Below are 25,220 nucleotides of genomic sequence, written 5' to 3'. Positions count from 1 at the left end.
AGGCACCTAATTATGTGCCTTTCTTCTCTATATAACAACCCACTTTATTACTGCTGTCTTTATTTTAATATTTTTTTGCTTTACTATTGCAGAATGATGTGTACACATTTTTGTAAATATCATGCCTCATTCTGGTGTACATAGTAGGATAATGTTTTAAAAATCGTAAATAATCCTTAGCCCTTTTTTTCTTTCATTTTTATTACAGGCAGTGTTTTGCAGTCTGCTTTCACTTAACACAAGCCACTTTGCTACTTTCTCCTGCAATCACTTGTACCCTCGTTCTTGAGAATCTTCTGCTAGACTGCAAAGCATCTTTCCAATCAGCCACCAGTCAAAATGTCACAGCTTCAGTTCCAGTCTTCTGGCAATCCTGTGTCCAGCTCTACCCCTGTACAGCTGCCACAGCCTCAACCCGGGTTAAGCATTCCCTCTCCCACTGGCTCTTTACCTTCAGAGAGTGCCAGTCATCCACTACGAAACTCTGCCCTGCCTTCTGCTTCTGCCACACCCTTTTGCAACCCCACAGGTTGGTGAAAACTTGGTACAACCTTTACGCAAATGTGAGGTAAATAGTAACAGTTTACCTGATTAGTGCTAGGATAAAAATTAATATTATTTAAATTTATTTGCAGCAACTAACATGGCAAACCCTAAAGAGAAGACCCCCATGTGTCTGGTGAATGAGTTAGCCCGTTATAATAAGATCCAGCCTGAGTACAAGCTACTCAGTGAGCAAGGACCAGCTCATTCCAAGGTACATCAGTCTTATCACTTTTGTCTTATTTCTCTTATTGTGTCCTCACTTGTTGTTATCCATCAGTCTATTATATCTAAATATGCTAATTAAATAAACATCCAACCACTGTCTCAAAGCGTGATGCATTAAGCATGTGACGTCTGGTCTCTGTCAAAATTTGACACTGGTGTACATCAACTCACAACTGTATGTTGCTAGTGTGTGTGATATCTGTATCTCCGTTCTCAATTCATTTTAACCTTTAGCTGTTAGAAATAAATTTAAATGACTATTTTAAATGTTAGCATTAATAAAACCATACATGTAATGGCTGTCCAATTTGTTATTTGTTTGAATCATTTAGACCCATGATCAATGCCATTGGTATGTAGCCAAAAAAAAGTATGTTCACAGCCCATCACTTTCAACAGCTATTATGTTACACAGTATTAAAAAAAGCATTCTTTACCTGAAGTTTAAGTCCAGAATCAAAGCTCAAGCATGTCATGTTGCAGCTGATTATGGTTTGTCTGTTAAACTGCTCCAAATGATGGCTGCTTTGTGCAAGTTTTCCAAATTTCTTTTTTCAATTAGATTCAACTCTGTATTCGAGAAGAAAAAACTTGTCTCAGTTGAATATTTTAATTGTTATCAGTTGAATTCAATTATTAACATACATGGTGGTTAACTGTCTTTTCTTCTTTCCTGATGCAGATATTCACAGTGCGGTTAACTCTGGGTGAACAGCACTGGGATGCAGAGGGCACCAGCATAAAAAAAGCTCAGCACTCTGCAGCATCCTCTGCTCTCACCCAGACCACGCTGCCCAAACCCAGCAGCAGAGTCCCTCGCCACCACAGCAGGAACCCAGGTGGGTTCTACAGAGGATCAGAGTGTATGTTCTATTACTTACTTCTTTCTTACTTACTTTTTTTAAAATAATAACTTAAATAACTTGGTTCTGAAGAGGGATGTTTATAATTAATCGATTAACCAATAACCAATTAACAACTGTATGTAATCCACATTCATCTGCAGCTTCTGCTGGTCTCTTATACAAAAATGAACATTCTCAGTGTGCATGTGCCTGTTGTGTTTACACACTCACCCTCACTCTAAGATCACACTGCTGCTCTTAACTGAACAGAAAACTGTCCAAAAAGACAAGTGTGCATTACTCTCTGCACATGTGGATGTATGTAAACATTTTTTGGCTATTTTGCTTCATGCTCCAGTGTAGAGATAGAACTGGGCATATTAAATTTGCTATTTTGAGCTGTATTTCCTTAATAACGCATGCAGATTTCTTGATATATATTATATTTTAATGGGGCACTGTTTGCTTGTTGGTTATTGATTAGGATCGGTTATCGTTTAAAAGAAATTGAATTGCTTTTTACTGTGGTAACTGCTTTAGTTCTAGTGTTATTATTCTGCATGTTATACTGTTCACTAGGGCTGTCGCGCTAACCGCAATTTTGAAATACCGCGGTATAGACCAGCCAACCGCAGGGCATGCCAAGCAACCGCAACACCGCGATGTTCACGTTTTTTCTTTTTTTTTTTTCTTTTTTTTTTTTGTTGCAGGGTCCATCTTGTGGAATGAATGAATAAATGTTAAATGAATTCATAATGAAAATGAGCTAAGAGCGTCATTTTCCCGCAACCTGTTCGCATCCGTTGCTGCTGAGTGTCAGGCTTTGTGTTTTAAAATGGAAACAATGGCAACATTAATTATAGGCAAGTTTATTAATGATCAAATTGAGTTCACACTCAATAAATACTTGTAATGTAGACTATATTTAAACAGCCTTGGCGTACTAAAACACTTAATGACGGTTAATATGGCATTGCAGCCTGCAAATATTCTCTTGCTGGCTTGCTGGAATGATTTAAATGTATTTTTTCGTTGAATAAAAATGTATTGAAACGAATAATAACTTAAAATGTAGTATATATTGTTATGTTAATTATACCTACTAAATAGATGGTTAATAGTGGCGTGACAACCAGGCTAGATTTCCTCTGCTTTCTAAAGTCGCATGCAGGTACAGTACGTGTGTATTAGTGCAGCGAGCACACACACCATCAGAGAGAGTATTTAGTGCCGTCGGGAACATCGCTACCCCACTCGGATCCTCTCTGGAACCACATCAGGTGAACATGTTGGTTTTTCTAGCGCGCATGATAACGCAGGTTTAAGGTCTTACAGACTTTATTCTTTATTCTCTTTTTTTTTTTTACCATATTTTGATTAGATGTGCATTTAAAATATTTAGCCTAAACACTTTTTTTTCGTTTTACAGTGTATATCTAATAGAGAAAAGACGTGCATTCTTATTGCGCATCTTAGCTCTGCCTCTGTTCTGTATTTAACAATAAACATGCATTTGATTTGTCCTAAAGCCGTCTCATCTTTGTCATTATAAAGCAATAATATACCGAATCATAGCCTAACAATAAAGCTTGTTTATATAGCTCTAAAATCCAGATAAATTAAGTAGTTTTCAAAAATATATATATATACTGTATATATATGGCAATAATATCGCATACATGATATTATTGAGCAATGATATTGTTGAGCCGCGCTAAATACCGAAAGGGGAAATTCTTTCACCGCGACAGCCCTACTGTTCACATGAATTTTTATTTCTTTTACGTAATTTTTTTTTTTTTCATAACAGATAGCATGACGCACACTGTGGAGCTGAACGCACTTTGTATGAAGCTGGGGAAAAAACCAATCTATAAACTTATAGACCCATACCAGGGGATGAGACCTCCACTGCCCTACAATGTCAGAGCACCGGGGCCATATGCCCGCTCCATGCAACAGTATGTACATCCTTTTTTAAACTATTCATCACTGTTTATGAATCAGAAATTACATTTAATTAATACATTTGTTCAGTCATCTTTAATGTTTTAACATACAGAAGAATGCAATGAGCACACGGTGTATAATTAACCCTGCATTTACATTAGTAACCCTGCATTTACATTAGTAGCCCTGCAAAGCATCTGAAAGTTACAGATTCTACAAAGTAACAAAATTGAGAAAGATTTCACTTCATGCACATGAGGAGAAAAATGATGTGGTGAGCACAGTGGGGCTGGTTTCTTTTCTACCAGTATAAAACATGTTTATTGTGCCTTTCTCCCAATTAGAAGATAATAAAAAAGAGCTAAAGTTTGAAATTTAAAATTGCATTGATTATGGGTGAGTTTGATTGAAACAGCTGTTTCTAATCTTGGGGGACAGAACGTGAGGTGTCTTAAGTAATTTTTTTGCAGAAGATTTTCACTAAGGGTTAACTATAGATTTTTGGGCAGATAAATCTAAAGAGGTCATTGTTTCCTAAACTACATACACTTATACTGAATAGTGTGTATCATCAGTATACCAGAGTATGGTACATAGTTTAGTTCTTAGGTTTGGTCTCGATACATCATTATTGTAAGTGTACATAGTTTTTAGTTAAGCCAAAGTATGGCATAATTTTAAATAAAAAGGTGAGAAACAGCAGACAAATGACCAGCAACTAACCGTTTTTTCTCAACAAATGCACAACAATTTGGGTGTTAAAAGGTGTTAAATGTAAGGAAACTAATTAATATTATGAACTAAGGTCTATTTCAAAATAATAATTTGACCTTTGACTTCTTGTTAGGTATTACTACCCATTTCCTCCTGTGGCGCCGGTGCTGTATCATATAGAGCTGTCCATTGGAGGGCAGCAGTTTCATGGAAAAGGCCGCACTCGCCAGGCTGCTAAACATGATGCTGCTGCTAAAGCTGTTAAATCTTTGCAAAAAGAGCCACTGCTCCAGCAGTTAGCTGAGGTAGGTAATCCCTTATGCTCACTCCTAGAAATCCTACATTGGTTAGAACAAATAACATACATAGGCAAAAGTATGTGGACGTGCTTTTAATTTGTGGGTTTGGCTACTTCATGCGATTTACATTTTTTGAACAAATACAGTGTAAGGATTAAGGGCCTTGCTTAGTGGTCCTACAGTGGTAAACTGGTGGTGGGGCTGGAACCAACAATCTTCTGAATGTTCATTCATTAGTTCAGTACCTTAACTACAAAGCTACCCTTGCCCACCTATATAGTGTATAACAAAGTTAAATTCTTGTCACTGTTTATACTGAAATGTGCCATTTGCTAGTGAGTTAATGCAGAGCACACTAAAATAATGTTTACATGTATATTTTTTCTGTAGATAAATCAAGAACCTGAAGAAGAAAACCTTAACAAATCTGAGGTTAGCCAAGTGTTTGAAATTGCACTGAAGCGGAACATGCCTGTGAACTTTGAGGTACTCCACAGCTCACCACAGCTCCTGCATCATTGCATCACATAGTCAGCTATAAAGCTTTTTATAGTCTGGCACAATCAGATTTGTTTGTTTGTAAAAAAAAATTTTTTGATTAGGTGCTGAAAGAAGCAGGACCCCCTCATATGAAGAGCTTCGTGGTCAAAGTGATTGTAGGAGAGTTCACAGGAGAAGGGGAGGGCAAGAGCAAGAAGATTGCCAAGAAACTGGCTGCCATTGCTGTTCTGGAGGAGTTGCGGAAGCTGCCACAGCTGCCTGTAATAGACAAGATGCCACCCCGCATTAAAAAGAAAACCAAGTCTATTATAAAGGTGTGAGCTAAATGATCGTTTATCTGCCTTAGATTTTTTTACATGATATACAGTACAGGCCAAAAGTTTGGACACACCTTCTCATTCCTGTGGTTTTTCTTAATTTTTTTAAATTTTCTACATTGTAGATTAATACTAAAGACATCCAAACTATGAAGGAACACATATAGAATTATGTAGTAAACAAAAAAGTGTTAAACAAACCAGAATATGTTTTATATTTTAGATTCTTCAAAGTAGCCATATTTTGCTTTAATGACAGATTTGCACACTCTTTGAAATTTTCTCAACCAGCTTTATTAGGTTTCCACCTGGAATGGTTTTCAATGAATGTTTGTGCCTTGTCTAGAGTGAATTTTTGGAATTTGTTGCTTTTTTAATGTGTTTGAGACCATCAGTTGGGTTGTGCAGAGGTAGAGTTGGTAAAATATAAAACATATTCTGGTTTGTTTAACACTTTTTGGTTCACTACATAATTCTTCATAGTTTGGATGTCTTCAGTATTAATCTACAATGTAGAAAATAAAAATAATCAAGAAAAAACATTGAAGAGAAGGTGTGTCCAAACTTTTGGCTGGTGTGTCCAAACTTTTGGCCTGTACTGTACATTTTACACCATATTTTATGTATTTTGTAAGGTTAAGTGTTAGCAGGTTTTCCACGGCGGCAGTAGCAGAAAGTTCACTTAGTCCGATTTGCCAGCAGCAGAGTTCAACACAGCATTTTTTTTATTATTTTTTTCTTTTGAAGGTGCAAATATTTACAGTAAGAACTAATTACCATAATTAGATGAGGGGGAAAAACTGCCTTGGTTGGCTTACTAACAATCCAGGCTATATCACCAGACCTGGACAAAAGATCTTTTTTAGTATGAACTACTTTCTCTGTGGCCTAAACAGACTAACCCCACCGGCTCTAAGTGCCACCTACTTAAATAGCCTTAGCCCCGCCTTTGGGCCACTCCATTACAGTAAATTAATCACCCTTAAGATTAATCAAAAAAAGAAAAATATTCAAGGCAATATACCCAAATCGTAAAACCCCAACATGACAGTCCCTAAACTTTAACCATTAATGTACACAGTAATCCAGGGAAGAACAATTCTATGCTAACCCCTGCTCTAGCTCCAGGAATAGTACTCCTGTAACTAAGCTGAATGGTACAGCTGCCTCTGTTTGTGAGTGCCCCAAGAATACTGCATGTAAGTATTCAATGCTGAGACTACAAATAAGAAACAAATAAATGCCGAGCTGAGTAACGTAAGTGACTGGGGTGTTATTTATCAAGTCATATAGTAATACTTAGTAAGACACAAATAAAAGCTAATGTAATAAGAGGATCCTTTTATTTACAATTGAACATGTTTACTTGTTTAGTTACATATACTGTATCCATTTTGCTTTCAGCTGCAGACCAATCCAGAATATGGCCAAGGCATCAACCCAATTAGCAGATTGGCTCAGATCCAGCAGGCCAAGAAAGAGAAAGAGCCAGAGTACATCCTTGTGCTGGAGAGAGGACTGCCTCGGCGTAGGGAGTTTGTCATGCAGGTTTGTGCTTTTTTTTTGCTGCTTACAATGTCGGCAATTAATTTATCAAAAAATGTCCTTTGTAAATAAAGTAGTTTTTCCTGCATTGTCTCTCAGGTGTCAGTTGCTGGGCAGACTGCGGAGGGCATGGGCCCTAATAAGAAGGTGGCCAAGCGTAACGCTGCTGAGAAGATGCTGGAACTCCTGGGGTTTAAAGTGCCTCAGCCTCAGCCTTCCAAACCTGCATTAAAAACTGATGAGAAGGTTTACTCACAATCCTTTATTCATTTGTTAGCCGTGTGTGTTTCTAAGGGATTTTCAGATTCACTGGTACAGCTAGTACAGAGCAGCAGGCAAAAAGATACAGGGGCAAATATGCAACAAAATTGGTTGGTTTTGTTAAAATAAGTTTAACATTTACATTTTTGGCATTTATCAGACGCTTTGTTTATACAAAGCGACTTACAGTACTGTGACAGTTATTGTATTATGGTTAAGTGCCTTTCTCAAGGGCTTAACAGTGGCAGCCTGGCAGTGGTGGGGTTTGAACTAGCAATCTTTGAATTACTAGTCCAGTACCTTAACTGCTAGACTACAACTGCAACACTGAAGGTTTTCTGCCTGGTGGATTGTTAAAATTAAAGTGTTAATTTTGTTGATGTCTTTCTATTCTGTATTTTGCACAGATCCCTCCAAAAAAACCTGGAGATGGGCGTAAAGTGACCTTTTTTGAGCCAGGCTCTGGGGAGGAGGGAAGTCTTGGTAAGCATCCCCAAATATGTTTTGTAAAATGTTAAATATGTTTTAACATCTGCTTACATTATCTAGTTCAAAAAGATTATTTGATAATACTTAATAGGGGGACAAATTAGATACTCGCTTCCAAAGTAATATTTATTATATGTGGAAAATAATAATAGTAAAATCTTTCCATGACTGCCATCTTATCAATACTCTAAGCAGCTATCATATAATTGAAAACCTATGAACCAGAAACTGACAAAATATCCCATAATATTAGTAAGGATAAAATATCATGCTCTTGTTGGAGGTAGCAACAGCCGATCATTCGTCTCCTCCTTGCCCTGTCCTGAACATCCTCCATCATACTAACCACCTGCACGTCCTTCCTCACCCTAGCCATAAATCTCCTCCTTGGCCTTTTTTTCTCCTTCTGCAAAGTGGCTCCATCCCCAGAAACCTTCTCCCAAAAGAACTGTCATTCCTCCTCTGCTCTGCTCTGCACAAACCATCTCAGTCTGGTCTCCCTATCTTTGTTTCCAAAACATCCTACCTCTTCTGTTCCTCTAATAAACTCATTCTCAATTTCTAAGTGCCGGTCCCTAGCCCAGCTAAAAAAAAAAAAGTGTTGCGTCAAGAAGGGCATCTGGCATAAAATTAGGTATGCAGACTAGAGTTATCTGCATACCTGAGCAGGGGAGCAGCCAGGAAAAATTGTTATCTGATCTGGTTTTATTATGCAAGACCCATGATTAAGCATAAATCATTTTAATGATCTTTATCAGGTCTGGTTCATGGTTTAAAAGTTATGAGGTTTGTCTGCTAATTTTAGCATCGCAAGGCATGGCCTGCTATAAGGACTTACATAACATTAGACAAAAAGTCAGGATCAGTAGTGCAGTGATATTTAAATATGGAACAGTGATGTACTAATTTCATTTAAATTTCAAGAAGTGATTTGTATTTACAACCTAACATCTTTCTCTTTGAATCGTAGCTGTTAGGAAGTATCTTAATCTTTTTCTTCTGAATGTAGTTCCAAAGGAGGAAGACTTCCGTCTGCCCTTTCACAGCCATCAGCCGCTCCCTGCTGGCATTTTACCTATGGTACCTGAGGTTGCACAAGCGGTTGGTGCCAACCAAGGACTTCACATCAAGGACTATGGCCGCCCCAACCAGGCTAAAGCCTCAGTTACAGCTACGATTGCCAATGAGCTGCTTTATGCTGGCACGTCCCACACGGCTGAGGGCATACTGAAGGAAAACAAAAACCTGGCTCAAAGATCCCACGGACCCTTCACTAGGCCATCCGAACAGCTTGCCTACCTAGCCACTGCTCAAGGGCTACAGGTTCGTAGTATTCAACTAAATATACAAACATTTGTTGTGTATCCACCTTATTGTTTGGTAAAACACAAAATGGACATGTTTTATACTTTTCCCTTATACCTGTAATCCCCTAGATATCCCTATCTCTAGATAGGTAAGTGCTTGGCTGCAGTTGTTGCCAATAAAGCTGGCACCAATAGTGGATTTTAGAGAAGCAATTACTTTTTAAAACAAAAAAGGGTCTTGGAACCCACAATATAACATGCATACTGGCAGCTGATGATGTGCTGCTGCCACCAAAGACAGCCGCACAGAAAGTCATTCATGAATTCATAAATTTTTGGATCAAAGTCTCATAGTGTGATTGTTACTTTTTTGCACCTGGCTTGATGTGACACGACTTTCTAGTTGCATATTTATAGTTCAAGAATTTTGATGTATTATCTGACACTGAGTATACATATCACACAGTGTCATCTAAAATCAGACAGGACATTTTAAAATAATGTTTAAATATTGTGAGTATGTACACCTGGCTTAAGACTTCACTGCATTGTGAAATAGAAAAGACTTGGTGATTCACTTGCTTTCTACCAAGTGCCGGTTACATTCCATGTTAATAATAGAAAGATAGATACTAGATACTAGAAAGATAGGTACTTTATTGATCCCGAAGAAAATTATAGTCCCAGTAGCATTATACAGCAATAAAGGTACACACTATAAAAAAATCAAAGTACAAATTCGGAAAAAAACAGCTTAAACATACACAACCAAGAGTGAAAGGAGCCTGAAGCTATGATTACAAGACACAGTATGTGGACACTTGATCATGAGCTTGTCAGACATTCTGTTTTATAACATGTGTTTATTTGAGTTGAAATACTAGAAATGTCCATCTCTAATACAGACCCACTCATAAAAGAGCTGGTTTAAATTGAGTAGCATTAAAATAAGAGATTTATCACTTAATCATACGCCCATCACAGGTGGAGTACACAGATTTTCCTAAGAACAACAAAAACGAGTTTGTGTCTTTGATCAACTGCTCAACTCAGCCGCCTCTGATGAGCCATGGCATTGGAAAGGATATAGAGTCTTGTCATGACATGGTAAGTATGGCATTAGACTTTTCTTTTTCTATGTTCTAATGGATTCTGGACAGTGATATTCCCTTTTTAGGTAATGGGCCAGATAATCACTAGGTCTTATGTATTTACTTTGTGAATCACATGATTCACTTTTAAGGAGATTAAGTGCTTTTTTTTTTTTATCTTCACAGGCTGCATTTAACATCCTGAAGCTGCTCTCAGAGTTGGACCAGCAGTCTGCTGATCGTCCAGCCAACGGACCAATTTCTGGGTCAGTCTGTTTACGATAGGGTTTAAGGAAGTTGGGTTTAATTGAGTTGACTCAATGAAAGCTGAATTTTATTTGTGCTAGGCCACCAGCAGCCAGGTTGATTTTTTTCATGTTTATTTTAGTCATTTTATTTACAGTATTTAGCAGATGCTTTCATCCAAAGCGACTTACAGTACTGTAATAGTATATATTGTCTAAGCAATTCAAGGTTAAGGGACTTGCTCAAGGCCCCAACAGTGGCAACCTGGCATCGGTGGGGCTTGAACCAGCGACCTTTTGATTACTAGTCCAGTACCTTAATCGCTAGGCTACAACTGCTCATTCATTTGTTTCATTTGCAGCATTTAACAGACACTTTTATCCACAGTATACAGTCTAAGCAATTGAGGGTTAAGGGCCTTGCTCAAGGGCCCTACAGTGGCAACCTGGCAGTGGTGGGGTCGAACCAGCGATCTTCTACTTACTAGTCCAGTACCTTAACCACTACAACTGCCAAAATTTTCAATGTATTTTTCAACATTCTTGTTACTATAAAGAACTACTGCTATTTCAAGAATTTGTGATTCAGTTTAAAATACATTAGGATTTTGATTTATCTTCCCCTGCAACCAAAACTTAAATTAGTAAAGTAAAGTAAACATTTTACAATGTTAGTTAATATAGGGTACACTATATGGACAAAAGCATTGGAGAATCCCTTATAATTATTGACTTCATGTGTTTCAGCCACATGGTCAGTTGTTCAAATTTTGGCCATGTAGTGTATTGGCATTGTGTTTATTTGAATGCTTGTAGTTTAAATTGGTATGTATTATGGTTTTTAAGCAGAGCTTCTTATAAAGTTCAACTGTGTGTTTGTGATTTAGCAGAGGAAATTATTATCAGTTCAAAATATGTGCCATGAATGTAAATCAATATAATTCTTGTTTTACACGTTTAACCTACAAGCACAATTGGGCATGCTGTGTCGCAGTGCAAGCTTAGTGGGTACTGGACTAGTAATGAGGATATCTCTGGTTCAAGCCCAAACTAAGCCAAGTTGCCAATGTTGGGGCCCCTGAGCAAGGCCCTTAACCTTACTTTTGCATTGTATCTGTCACCATTGTAAGTTGCTTTGGCTAAAAATAATAATTTAAATGTAAAATGTGTAGTAAGTGTAGTACAAAGTGACATTTTGCAATTCACAGGACTGTCAATACAGATATTTGATATAACTTGCTATATTTACTTACCAATATTGATCAAATTGATAAAACCAGAAATAGGCCCATACCTTTTCTACATAGAGTATTTCACATTTTAATTTCAACCACTAATGAATGTTCCTAACAAATCTGTGCTTATCACTAATACAAATACAAGTCTGTCTTTATCAAGGCCCTTTAAAATTAAATATGAATTTAATATCAGAAGCTTCACATCAGTTTATTTGTGTTTCAGTTTAATCTGATCAACCGACTTAACGTTTATGCTTATCCCTTCTTTCCTTATTTCTTTATGTAAAGTCAACAGGACTTGTCAGCTGCTTTCCAAAAAATCCATAGATGTTATTACATCTTCCTCTTTACAAAGAGGTGTACTTCTCAATGAATATTTGATCATGTGTATTTGTTGTTACACGTTTTTCACACTTCTTTTCTCTAATGCAGGTGTGGAAAACAAGAGCTTGAAGGCGACTTGCTGCTCAAACCGGCTAACTCAAACACCATGGGAAAAAGTCTGGACGGCACTGTCTAGAGTATCTGATTGGTCATGCCATTTAGGAAACACTAGAGAAAAGACAGATGCAGAGTTCATGTTGATTTTAAATCTTTCTAAAGTGTTTCACAGTTAAACAAGATTTACTGAGAGATCTCTGCTCCTTGATGTTGTTTAATTGTACTCATAGTTGTTTTTGCTTCATCATATCCAGTAGTGGTTTTGTTTATTTTTGTTATTGATTGCTAAAAAGTGTTTAAGAGTTATCACTTAAATGGTGACTTTTTTCTTCTGTTAAAATGAAGCCTAATGTTCTAATGTCATGCTTGTTTTTTTTTTAAATGCTGTTTCCGTGAGCACCCATAGAGAATGTGGTGGGATTGTTGTGCTAAAGCTGTAGTAACGTGCACTATAAAACCGCATGAGAGGATATGATGAAGCTAACGCAGGAGCTCTCTGTCGTGTTGATTTTTCTCCAGTGCTTTTAAAGTGGCAACCATAAAACTAGCATTAATTTGCATTTCCATGTAGGACCGGGAAGGTGTTTGATTTATAGTAGTGTCCTATAATCACCTAGCTATGTGTGTGTGAGGGAATGTAACAGACCTGTTTGAGTGTCCGAATGTTCGGTTCAAGCACGACCCATAACTTTCTCGTATAGTCAAACTGATGCACCCTTTCCCTCAGTGTAACCCAACCCATTTTGCCAGTTTTCCTCATGGAATGCAAGTAAAATGCATTTTGTGTTCTAAACGCTGCCGCTTTGTGTTTTATTGTGAAGAACAGTGAATGATGTGAAATGCCAGGAACATAGATGAAGCTAAGGAACATAGTGTCAAACTACCATGACCTTATCGTTTTAATCGTGCTTGAGCCACCCAGAGCTAAAATTTAACATGAGTTTAATATGAAATTCAACATGAATTTAAATGAATGATTCATACCAAAGTATCAAATTTTTTGGGACGGGGGCTTGGTTAAAATAGTTCAGGTTACCTGGAAAAGAAGAGATGGTGAGTATGAAATGATACACAGTCAAGTCGCATTATTATCACCGTTTCGTGAGCTGGCTTGGTGGGTATATAAGGTGTCTGATTGTCTGCACATATATCTCTCATTGCTGTCATAGGAGAAAAGTACCACTGGTAAAATTGTCTTTCCAGGAGTGGATGGGTTCTTTCAGCAAGATAATGCGACATGTCGCAAGGCTAGAAATGTCCGACATTGGTTGGAAGAGCATGACCAAAGACTTCCAAGAACTTTCCTGGTCCCCTAATTCCCCAGATTTAAACTCAAATGAGCATCTGTGGGACCACCTCGATCGTCATGTTCACTCTGTGGATCCTCCCCCAGGAACCCTCCAGCAGCTGTGGGATGCACTGCAGTCAGCATGGCTCCAGATACCTGTGACAACTAACCAGGACCTTGTTGAGTCACTCCCGGCCCGTCTAGCTGCTGTCTGTGCTGCACAGGGTGGTTACTCTGAATATTAGCTGGTGGTCATAATATTGTGACTTGACTGTGTAATAGTAAAGTGTGTTGGCTACAGAGTGAGCTTTGTCAAGGATACCATATAAAACTTCATGACATTGGAAAATGGAGCATTTCATTTAAAAAAATGCATAGTCCAAATTATTTTCAGAGCTCACAGTATTTTATGCAAATCATACTAACGCAGTCTGAAAAAATATTTCATGGATTTACTGAAATGACATTTACATGGTTGTAAATTTCCTATTAAACATTTATGTACAAAGTCAAAAAACCTTAGTGGAAAGCATGGAAATTGACAGGCTCTAGCTCAGACAGGTTGAGTTGAAATTCCTGGTCTGTGTGTGTCATGAATGTTTGTATATGTTTGCGGGTCATTGTGTCTGTGTGTGTAGTTTATCAGCATTTTTAGTGACATGACAAAACTGCAAGCTAGGTCAGCAAAGAGCCTGCAGTCCTAGAATAGAATGTAAACTTCCACCTGACCCTGACGCTCATTCAGACAATACACAGTCACGCGTATCTACAGTGGTGTTCAAAAAAATAGCAGTCCAACACCATTAACCTGATAAATCACTGTTTTTAGTAGAAGTGATATTTCTGCATAGCAAAAAATTTACTTGAAAGTGTAGTAGAGTAATGACAACAAAACAAACCCAACAATTAGGACATGCATGCCACTCACTCTGAGTAATCGAAGCATTGATTGAAAGGGGCTTGTTCAAAATAATAGCAGTGAGGAGTTCAATTGGTGAAGTCATTCATTCTGCAGAAGAACGGGTGTCAATTTTGGCCCTTATTTAAGGTAGGAGGGGGGCAAATGTTGCACAGCTTGGTCATAGCACATTTCCTTCTGAAATACTGGGTAAAATGGGTTGTTCCAGACATTGTTCTGATGAACGGCGTACTTTGATTAAAAAGTTGATTGTAGAGGGAAAAAACATACAGAGAAGTGCAGCAAATGATAGGCTGCTCAGCTAAAATGATCTCAAATGCCTTGAAGTGACAACCAAAACCTGAAAGATGCGGAAGGAAGTGTGGAACTACTGTTCAAAAGGATCGAAGAATAGCCAGAATGGCAAATACTCAGTCAATGATCACCTCCAGAAAGATCAAGGAACATCTGAAGTTATCAGTGAGTACAGAAGATGATTAAGTGAAGCCAATTTACCAGCAAGAACTCCTTGCAAAGTCCCGTTGTTAAGAAACAGACGTCCTGAATGGGTTAACATTTGCCAGGGAACACATTGACTGGTCCAAAGAGAAATGGCTCAACATTTTGTGGACTGGTGAAAGCAAAATTGTTCTTTTTGGGTCTAGTGGCCGTGGACAGTATGTCAGACGACCCCTGAGCACTGAATTCAAGCCCAAGTTCACTGTGAAGGTAGTAAAGCACGGTGGTACAAAATGATGATATGGGGATGTTTTTTATACCATTGTGTTACGTCTATTTATCACATACGAGGGATCATGGATCAGTTTAAATATATCAGAACACTTGAGATCATGTTGCCCTATGTCGAAAAAGAAATGTCCTTAAAATGGGTGTTTCAACATGACAATAACCAAAACATCTTGATTACAGACAAACAAGATTGAGGTAATAGAGTGACCAGCCCAATCCCCTGACTTCAATCCCAGAGAGAACTTGTGGGCTGATATCTGAAACATGTTTTTTTTTAGGCAAAACCCAAAATTGCAGAAGAACTGTGGAATGTCGTCTAATCATCCTGGACTGGAATACCTGTTCAGAGGTGCCAGAAGTTGGTCGACTCCATGCAACACAGATCTTAGAAACAATTGTTATATTAAATATTAGTTCAGTAATTTAAAGTAAAGTGAAACCTCAAACATTTTTTCATGTTATAGATAATTTTTTTTAGTATTTTTAAGAAAAATGCTGGCACTGCTATTTTTTTTAACAACCTAATATTCATTTTTCTTAATTTTCTGTAAAGGATGAACGCAAACTGGCTAAACTTTAATAATGTTTTGATTTAGAATTGAAAGTGTAGTATTTTCAATGCATTTACATTTATGGAAATAAAAGTTATTATAATGATTTTGTGCTTTATTCAGTTTTTTGAAATCACTGCTATTTTTTTTAACACTACTGTATAGGTGTGTATACATGCTTAAGAATTAAACAAAGCAAAAAGTAGGCCTACAATTTATCCTTTTAGATCAGTGATGAATTGTTTAACGGACCCGGTTAGTAACGAACCAGTGTCAGTTCTTGTCTCAGCTAACTATTTGTGAGGAATTGTTCGTGTAAATTACTGTTAAGAGCCAGGGTTTAAATCTTTGCTATTGGCTGGTCAGGCATCTATATAATTACATGACTGCCTGTACCTGGGCGCACCACATATCTGTCCACTTACACCTACAGACGGTTAGAGCAGATCTACTTGCTCCCATGTTATGGAAAGGTAGGAATAAACTACAATACCTGGACAAAACACATGCAAACATTGGGAGAACATGTCAAACTTTTCAAAGACAGTGAATGGAAATAAGGTACAGGTGATTTTCTTTGACACCAAATTTAGCATCCCATTTCTTGCAGTGTTTGAGGGAATTTGCGCCCATTTAGTCCAAAGAGGATTTGTGAGGTCAAATTTGTGTTTGTTGGGGTTAATGTCAGGGCTGTACAAAGGGGTGCACGGTGGCTTAGTGGGTAGCACTGTCGCCTCACAGCAAGAAGGTCCTGGGTTAGATCCCCAGTTGGGGCGGTCCGGGTCCTTTCTGTGCGGAGTTTGCATGTTCTCCCCGTGTCCGCGTATACGAGGTTTCCTCCGGGTGCTCCGGTTTCCTCCCACAGTCCAAAAACATGCCACCAGGCTAACTGGAAACACTGAATTGTCCTATAGATACCTAGCCGCTAGATGCACAAACCAGTGCATTGTAGTGCCGGTCCCAAGCCCGGATGAATAGGGAGGGTTGTGTCAGGAAGGGCGTCCGGCATAAAAACTGTGCCAAATCCCGCCGGCGACCCCTAACAGGAAGAAGCCGGAAAAGCTGACCCCGTAATCGAAAAACGGGACAAAGGCAGAGGAACAAGAATGTCAGGGGTGTACAGACTGTACAGTGCTTCACACAAGTTCCTCCACAACAAACCATGTTTTTATGGACCTCATTTTGTGCGTAGAAGTGCTGTCAAACTGGAACAGGAAAGGGCATTGGAAACATTTATTTTATATCATTGACAGTAGGGTGCCTGGGTTGCATAGCCGTCTGTTACCCTAGCTCATCATCTAGCTCAGGTTCTATCAGCCGGCTTGGCGTACAGACATGATTGGCCGTGTCTGGGGGAATGTAGAAAGCCCTGTAATAGTTTGGTGTATTTCTGCCCAACATTTCTGGGGAAACTAGATCCAGCATGACCTTGACAAGGATAAAGAAGAGGTAAAAATGAAATGATTGATTGTATTTCTTTTGGCAATTGGTGAGGCTGAAACACTTGAATTCAATAACTGATGAGTGTTCATAAAGTATACATTTGGCCATATAGTTAGAATGGGTTTCTACATGTGTGTTTTGTTATAAACTTGACAAGATACAATCACATTGTTTTTCTTTTCTTATCATTTATCTCATGCTTTAGCAGCTCATGTGTGTGCTGCAGTTATTTTCAACGAACCTAATAAGGTCACTGAATTGTTCAGCAGCCTTGGTGCACATCACTTATTCCATAACCCTCTTGTGAAGTTTGGAGTGGGGGGAAGATAATTCGGTGTGGTGCGTTAGTTCGGTTGATTACACCGCAGTGTTGGAGAAAGTGCGCATGTAGGATCGGGAGGTTCGGCATGTCTGTGCGCATCACTCCTCACCGCTCTCTGTTCCAGTTCCTGCAGCTGTATGTACCGCTGGGTATAACCCTGTGTATAACACTGGCTGTGAGCTCCGAAGCTGCAGGATCATGCCATGCTGCCAGTCTCTGCTGTGCCGATCGGAATGCCACATGTGTGGGTAAAGGTTGGATGTCAGAGCGCGTTCAGGAGAAGTGTTACTGCGATCAGGCTTGCAGAAGGACTCTGGACTGCTGTTATGATTATCACCTCACCTGCCCAGGTACACAGTACTCTACACTAACAGTAAAGTTCTTAACCCTTTGATGCACAACCTGGGTCAAAAGTGACCCAACTGAGTTTTTATTTTCTATATCTTTGCAATAAATTAATTTCGTCATTCAAGCTTCCATGAATTCTTCAATTAACTTGTTTCTGATCATCACAAATCCTTATTTCAGTTTTATATTTTTTATTTTTAATAAAAATCATTTTTGTATCACTACCCTTCTAATGCACATGGGTCAAAAATGACCCTTATGTATCTACTATGGAATTTGACAGAAACTACTGACATTTGTAAGTGTTTGTAGTCAAAAACATATTTACTGATCTTTTGAAAGACAACCAAAGATTAGGCTCTTGAATCTTGAATATGTCCAATACTATTTGCTTGCTAGCTGTTTACATATTCTAGTATAGATAGTTTTTATTAGCTAAGACAGCAAATACTTGAATATTCTTGAATGGATGAATATTGGTAATTTTTGACCCATGTTGTGCATTAGAAGGGGTTTGCTTAGCCTGTGCATCAAAGGGTTAACTGCGATGCCAAAAGACTATGGCTATGACTAATTCTATATAATTGTATTGGTGCTGCAATGAAATAATTAATACCAAAATATTACTAGTAAAAAATGAGTACTCAAAGATCTTTGTGCAACTTTATTTTGAATATTGTTGTCGCCTATGTAGTTTTATTTTACTTTTGGGTATGAAATGGTCAATAAGTTTGCATAACACGTAATAATACATTGGTTGAGGTGTGATTAAGAAGCCATTCTTTTTATTGCACTCAGATGTGTATTTGTGTCAAATGAACAGTGTGAAAAGAGAAGGGAAGTCTTAAGTAGGCCACTTTGGATCATTTTAATGTTTCAAACACCTAGGTTCTGCACTTCAGTTCTTAGAACCAATTGTGCTTCTAATAATATTATTTTGGTTGTACTGGCTATTCTGCTGTTTTTAACCTAAGCAATAATTCATATTGTATACCACATACCACTCTTTTTGACGCTACCCACTATTTCTAACCGGGCTTGTGGCCAGCACTGAATGTGCCTCCCAATAACTAGGCTGTTTCGACCATTCCCCCTGGGCATTAGCCAATCGTGTCCATGCAGACACCCGGCCACCTGAGAGCACCTCTAAGATTCAAACCCTGGATACCCAGATCTCAGCAGTAGTGGGCTAGTGTACTTTACCACTGCACCACCCAACCAAATTCTTACAAATGGTTATAAATGAGCTATACTTGGTGTCAGATTGTTAAGATAGAAAGTTTAGATCAGTTGTTAGACTTTTTTTTATCATGTTTACTGTAATAAGAACAATGCAGTGTGTGCCAGCTTATTCAGGCATGTGATAATATGAAGCTTAGTGATCAAATATGATAAGTATGCAGTACTCAAGGACAACAGCACTGAGGGTGAATTTATATGTGAAGAATGACATGACAGGACTTTACAAAAGTGTAGAGCAGGTTTTGCTAGCACTTGAGAGGAATCTGTTTCTCAAAACCATTTATGAGAAAAGAACAAAGAAAACTGGACCAGTGCTGCATTTTTTAGTCCCAATTTTATAAATATTTACTTTTGCATTGTGACATCTGACACCCACACTCTTTCCAAGAGCGCTTTCTGTTGATATTCTTCACATTGTTGAACACTATTTTCAATTATATTTTTGCATTTCCCCTTTTTCCTCAGTGACGATTTAATTCCCCAATTATAACTTCCTCATCTGATGCAGGCCCTCACCTGAGGAGAGCTGCAGACTATAATGGGTCTCCTCTGACATATGCACATTTGCTGGCCACTTCCGAGAGCCGTAATGAGTACATAACATGACCTGTTGTGAGTGAATCAACGATCCCTTGTGCACGTGCCTTAACCAGCCTGCAAAGGCCTAAATTGCAGCATCAATGAGGAACCCGTCCCTTGGCTTATTGTGCCTGTTAGATGTCCTACCAGGTTGATATCACAGCTATGATTAGAACTTGAGAGCTTGAGAGCTCAGTGATGGTTGGCAGCCAACCTGAGCACCAAGTCATTTTAGCTTTTGGAGGGCTGGCAGTAATGAGCATCAGTTCTAAATGCATGTCTATTGATTTCATTTTGGGTGTATGTGTGTGCTTGGGTTAGATGTATCTTGTGAAGTGAGTGAGTGGAGTGCGTGGTCAGGCTGTTCAGAGCCATGTAAGGTCTCTGTGCGTGTGAGGCAGCGGTCAGTGCTACAGAAGCCAGAGAATGGAGGTAAACCGTGTCCTCCACTTCAGCAAACAGCAGGCTGTGCAGAGTATCATCATCATCAGCATGGACACTGCCTTAAATCCCTGGGTAAATAAAGTCAATTCATATCATGTTACGTTTTCTGGCTTTACTCATTTTTGATAAAAACCCACAAGCATTTTGTTCTGTCATTATGAACTCCAGTACCTGCGCTCATAACTTCTGGGGGCTATGGCAGTGCCCGCAAGAAGAGAGAAGTTACTAATACAAGTGATGCCACGGGGTAAGACATTATTCTTCTACATATTTGTGGTAGTCATTCTTTTTAACAGCCCGTGTTACCCATGTGTGTGTTCTGTGTAGCTACTGTGTAGAGTTCGATCTCATCTCAGTGACCGTGGCTTGCCACCACAGTACTGGCCCTCACACACAGTGGATGCTGTACCTACGTGAGGGACACAGGGTCTGTATGGAATGTCAGTCGCCAGCTCTGGCAGCAAACCAGAAGCACTGTACTGGAGATGGAGAGAATGTGGAGCAAGACAGGTCAGACTGCTCATTAATTTTTTGCTACTGATACATACTGTAAGTAGGTATATGGATATAATACAGTTGAACATCAGAGAGAGAGAGTCAGTAGTTGGGACATGGCCAATTAAATATTAACAGATTACATTAGGTCAACAGAATATTTTATTTAATATTTATTAATTTAATATTTAAGCTACACTGTTTTGAAGTATTCCACGATTAGAACTGGCAACAGTTGAGGTAATTATGATTGAGCCTTCAAATGATCCTTCTTTTATACCCAGTCTTTGCAAGCAACTATAGGTTGTGGCTCACCAGTTAGTGCCAGACTTAATGAATGAACAGTTAAAAAAAACATTGGTCCACACCAAACACAACAGCCTTTGTTGACCTCATAGTTTGTTTTTCCTTGGACCACTGTCAGTAAATACTCACCACAGCTGCTTGTGAGCACCTCTTGCTATTTTGAAGATGCAACCCAGTTGTCTTGACCATAACAGTTTGGCTCTTAATTAAATTAAAAGTCAGTCAGGTGTTTATGACAGACAATATCTGCTGCATTCAGCAGTTGTTCTACGAGTAACTACCATTAGCCTACCATTTTATATATCCCTGACCATGACATGCATAGTTATAAAATTAGTGTTGCCATGATTATATGGAGATGCTCATCAGTTTTGGTTCATCAGTGTATATTGAGAAAAGCCATGTACTGTATATACAGGCCTTAAAATTAGATGTCCAACAAGCTCATGGTTAGTTGGACTGGCACATTGGCTTATTGATTTGATTTCCAGGTGGAGTGGTGTCTAGGTTCTTTTCTGTGTGGGGGTTGCATGTTCTTTCTGTGTCTGTGTGGGTTTTCTTCTAGAAGCTCCTGTTATCTCCCACAGTCCAAAGACATGTAAGTGCGGTGAACTAGAGATACAAAATTGCCCGTGACTGTGTTATACACTGAATTTGAAATGATGAATCATGTGTAACCTGTAACTACGTGTCCTGTCATGAATGGAACCAAGGTGTAAAACATGACGTTAAAATCCTAAAAAAAACAAAAATGATTTATTTAAAGGAAACATTTTGCGCATGTGCCAGTAGAGGGCACAGTGAGACTGTTTGGTCAGATGGCATTTACTGAATGCCTCATATACTGTATAACGTTTACAGATTCAATCCAAAATTGTATACATACAGTTGTCTGCAATGCCATTTGAATGTGATACACAGTCTGTCAGTGTAAAATGGACAAGTAAAACTGTCTGTCTAATTACACCAAATAAATGGCCAGCACAATATTTACCATGTTTCTCCTCTTTTTATTTGTTAATAATTTACCACTAGCCAAAAATGTGAAAACATGATCCTGGCATTTTGAGCAATATGTGTTTGACAGAACATTGTTGCCTTCAGGTGACTGCATTTTCTAATCGTGCTTTGAACTTTGACATGTCAGAACAAACAGCTCTTTGATGCTTACAGCTAAGGCCCTACCTAATTCACAGCCGTGAAAATCGTGTCACAGACCGTGCAATGAGCCATCTCCCGTGAAATGAGCAGTTTTCCGTGTAATATGCGATTTGCTGTACAAGTCCAAATTTAAGGTTTGTGTTCAGCGATTTACACCGATCAGGCATAACATCATGACCACCTAATATTGTGTTGGTCCCCCCTTTGCTGCCCCATACGCAACAAACTGTGATGCACTGTGTATTTTGACACCTTTCTATCAGAACCAACATTAACTTCTACAGGAATTTGATCTATAGTAGCTCATCTGTTGGATCGGACCACACGGGCCAGCCTTCGCTTCCCACGTGCATCAATGAGCCTTGGCCTCCCATGACCCTGTCGTCGGTTTACCACTGTTCCTTCCTTGGACCACTTTTGATAGATACTGACCACTGCAGACCAGGAACACCCCACAAGAGCTGCAGTTTTGGAGATGCTCTGACCCAGTTGTCTAGCCATCACAATTTGGTCCTTGTCAAACTCGCTCAAATCCTCACGCTTGCCCATTTTTCCTGCTTCTAACACATCAACATTGAGGATAAAATGTTCACTTGCTGCCTAATATATCTCACCCACTAACAGGTGCTGTGATGAAGAGATAATCAGTGTTATACACTTCACATGTTGGTGGTCATAATGTTATGCCTATTCGAAAAAGTACCCGGATGACCTACTGCGATAGTTTGTGTACAGCTTATTTCTAACTTTATAAACGCAGCAAACTCTAAAGATGCTCAATTACACTAGAAGTCAGTTAGACAAAATGTTCAAGATGTCGCAGTCTCAAGCAGCTAAAACATGACTCGGGTAACTGAGTTTGGAAAACTCCCAACCGATTCTGTAGAAGCAGAGGATGGTGTGTCAAAAAAACGACACAAAAAAACGAATTTAGTAGGGCCCTACTTATAGCCCTACTTATAGTTTGGGAGTTTAGGTTTTGTGTTTTTCTAACAGTGGACAAATATTAAATACTCTTTCTTCTTGTAGAAGCATGTCTCTGCAGTGGCAGGCCATGGGTAACCCGCAGTGCAGAGGGCTTTGGAGACGCATTCGCCGCCAACATTTCTGCTCTTGCCCCACTGTACACAGCTTTCTCTTCATTTAACACACAGAAGCAGTACCCAGCAGTTACATACTTACCACATATAAGTTGTAAAGCACCATCCTGTGGTAGGCCAACTAATCATCATTTATTTGATTTTAAGAACTGCATTGTAATTGCCAGAGTTAAACTGGGTTCAGGTAACAGGTAGGAATACACACTGGACAATGCAAAGGCATATCATCATTCACTTATCCAGACCTGAGAGAGCTTAGAGTAGCCAAATTAATAGGTAACATAGCATTAATAGGTAGCATAATTGGTAAGCACAATGCTTTTGGTGGTGCATTGTAAGACTAATTTACTGTAAACCTCACCGTAAACCCTACTTGTTCTGCAGGCTATAGGAACAAAATTACACAATTAAAGCAAAGAGCTGTGTAATCCACACCACTTCTAGTTCACTTGTGTAACAATAAATCACTATTGGTTTATTTTCATTAACCACCTCATGCTAATCAGGCTGGCGATGTGCTCGGTACCACCCAGAAACAATGGCTGCAAGCCAAAAATAGATCCTGAAAAGGGTCTAATGCAAACTGACACTTACCCACACGTTAACTTAATTACTGGCTCACACCTGGAGGCAATTTAAAGCAGCCAAGCCACCTACTGTGTGTTTTTGCGAAGTGAAACCCCATGTATATACAGGACTTGAAATTAGATGTCCAGCAAGCTAATGGTCAATTGGACTGGCACAGTAGCTGATTTAATTCAATTTGATTTCTATGTGGAGCGGTTCTGTGTGGCTTTCCTCCAGGAGCTCCTGTTTCCTTCCACAGTCCAAAGACATACTAGTGAGGTGAACTGATACGAAATTGCCCATGACTGTGTTTCAGATTGAACTTAAACTGATGAATCATGTGTAACCTCTAACTACCTGTCCTGTCATGAATGTAACCAAAGTGTAAAACATGACAATAAAATCCTATTAAACATAAACACAACATGGTCTGTTTTCCTTTTAATGTTAGCCTTACTTTGTACATCTGCTTTTTTAGATAAAAAGGGATAGAAAATGATAAACAAAACCTTTAATATTTTTTAATCATTTATTTAATGTTCAGCCAGTCAAAAGGGGCAGGGGTTCATTTTACTGAAAAGAAACATAAAGGACATTTTGACACATTTTCCCATTTCTATTCAAGACAAAGTAACATCACATACAGAACAAGATCTTCAGAGGTACTACGTGCATTAAACGACAGAACACATAACAGCAGAAACACCAGCATAGAAAGTCGACAGGTAGAAATTTTACAAAACACACCCCCTTTAGTCCTACAAACAACACTGTAAAAGAGTTTTAGGGGATTTGGGGTGTAAACAATGCTCTCTTCTGTTTTGTTCCCTGTAAATTAAATAGATGATGTTTTTAAATTAAGGCATATTTTAAATAAAATGAACAAGATCACAACTACTCTAAAGTGTCTTATGTAAAGTAATAATAATAGTAACAACAATAAAGCACTGTTTTTTTTCCAATTAATGCTACATTCAAACCATAAATTGAACTGGAGGATAAATAATTTTGAATATTTAATCACAGTCTTACTTATGAAGGATTTTTTTTGTATGTAATTTAGTAAACTAGACTAGTGAGTGCGTCGTCAGGAACATTCTGTAACTTGCCAATAACACAGCCATTAGTCATTGTTAAATAACTGATTGTCATCACTGTTTTGTTGAGTGTCACGTTAAATATTTTACACTGAAAATATCATACATTTATATGATATCTATAAGATTTGAAAATACTTCATAGTATAAAAGCAGCTGTAAAACATCCGCTACAGAATTCAACAAACACCGCGTCATAAAATAATGCTCTGCTAATAGGTCGACTGTACAACAAATTAATTCCTATTAATCAGATTAGGTCTGAAAAATAAATATAATGCATTTGCTTTGCTTACCTAAACAGCTTAAACTTCAATCCCTGTAAAATTAACATAGCCTAACATTTAATTAAGTACCTTAGTAGTAACCCGCCTAATAAATGCTTTTTTTTTTTACAAACTGGCTGCAATAACCTGCTGTGTTGCTATTCAGTTCACATTTGTGTTTGTTGAATAGCTTAGATAAAGATGGTACCATGCATGAAAACAACTTAATAGATTGATTCAATTATCCAGTCACTTCATCACGTCTTATTTATTGTGTATAAGCATATGATTTCAATAGATTAAATCATCCTACCCTTAGAGCCAATGCCTTGATAAGCACAATGACAAG

The 25,220-nt window shown here is 38.4% G+C and overlaps 2 protein-coding genes across 3 annotated transcripts in view; both read left to right on the top strand.

The window, feature by feature from the left end:
* Window positions 1-12,807, top strand: part of stau1 (staufen double-stranded RNA binding protein 1) — a 13,922-nt gene extending 1,115 nt beyond the window's left edge. The window contains exons 2-15 of one of the 2 annotated variants that reach the window (XM_062997436.1): window positions 209-529; window positions 636-757; window positions 1,454-1,610; window positions 3,427-3,577; window positions 4,414-4,585; window positions 4,970-5,065; window positions 5,182-5,394; window positions 6,802-6,945; window positions 7,042-7,188; window positions 7,611-7,686; window positions 8,702-9,015; window positions 9,984-10,106; window positions 10,277-10,356; window positions 12,006-12,807. In XM_062997436.1, coding sequence (XP_062853506.1) covers window positions 340-529; window positions 636-757; window positions 1,454-1,610; window positions 3,427-3,577; window positions 4,414-4,585; window positions 4,970-5,065; window positions 5,182-5,394; window positions 6,802-6,945; window positions 7,042-7,188; window positions 7,611-7,686; window positions 8,702-9,015; window positions 9,984-10,106; window positions 10,277-10,356; window positions 12,006-12,093 — 2,073 coding nt within the window. In that variant the 5' untranslated portion in view covers window positions 209-339 and the 3' untranslated portion in view covers window positions 12,094-12,807. Of the gene's footprint in view, window positions 1-208; window positions 530-635; window positions 758-1,453; window positions 1,635-3,426; window positions 3,578-4,413; window positions 4,586-4,969; window positions 5,066-5,181; window positions 5,395-6,801; window positions 6,946-7,041; window positions 7,189-7,610; window positions 7,687-8,701; window positions 9,016-9,983; window positions 10,107-10,276; window positions 10,357-12,005 lie in introns of both variants that reach the window. The other variant, XM_062997435.1, reaches the window with a different exon arrangement.
* Window positions 12,808-17,467: 4,660 nt separating this feature from the next.
* On the top strand, window positions 17,468-23,898 carry si:dkey-7k24.5 (somatomedin-B and thrombospondin type-1 domain-containing protein). Its single transcript, XM_062996620.1, has 5 exons — window positions 17,468-17,616; window positions 19,757-19,951; window positions 20,048-20,126; window positions 20,207-20,389; window positions 22,871-23,898. The coding sequence occupies exons 1-5, from the start codon at window positions 17,526-17,528 to the stop codon at window positions 22,986-22,988; spliced, it is 666 nt and encodes a 221-aa protein (XP_062852690.1). The 5' UTR covers window positions 17,468-17,525; the 3' UTR covers window positions 22,989-23,898.
* Window positions 23,899-25,220: the final 1,322 nt, after the last annotated feature.

Source organism: Trichomycterus rosablanca, chromosome 6 (genome assembly GCF_030014385.1).
Source record: "Trichomycterus rosablanca isolate fTriRos1 chromosome 6, fTriRos1.hap1, whole genome shotgun sequence".
In the NCBI taxonomy this organism is placed as follows: domain Eukaryota; kingdom Metazoa; phylum Chordata; class Actinopteri; order Siluriformes; family Trichomycteridae; genus Trichomycterus; species Trichomycterus rosablanca.
Note: the sequence above shows the minus strand (reverse complement) of the source record. Positions and strands in the feature narration are given on the sequence as shown.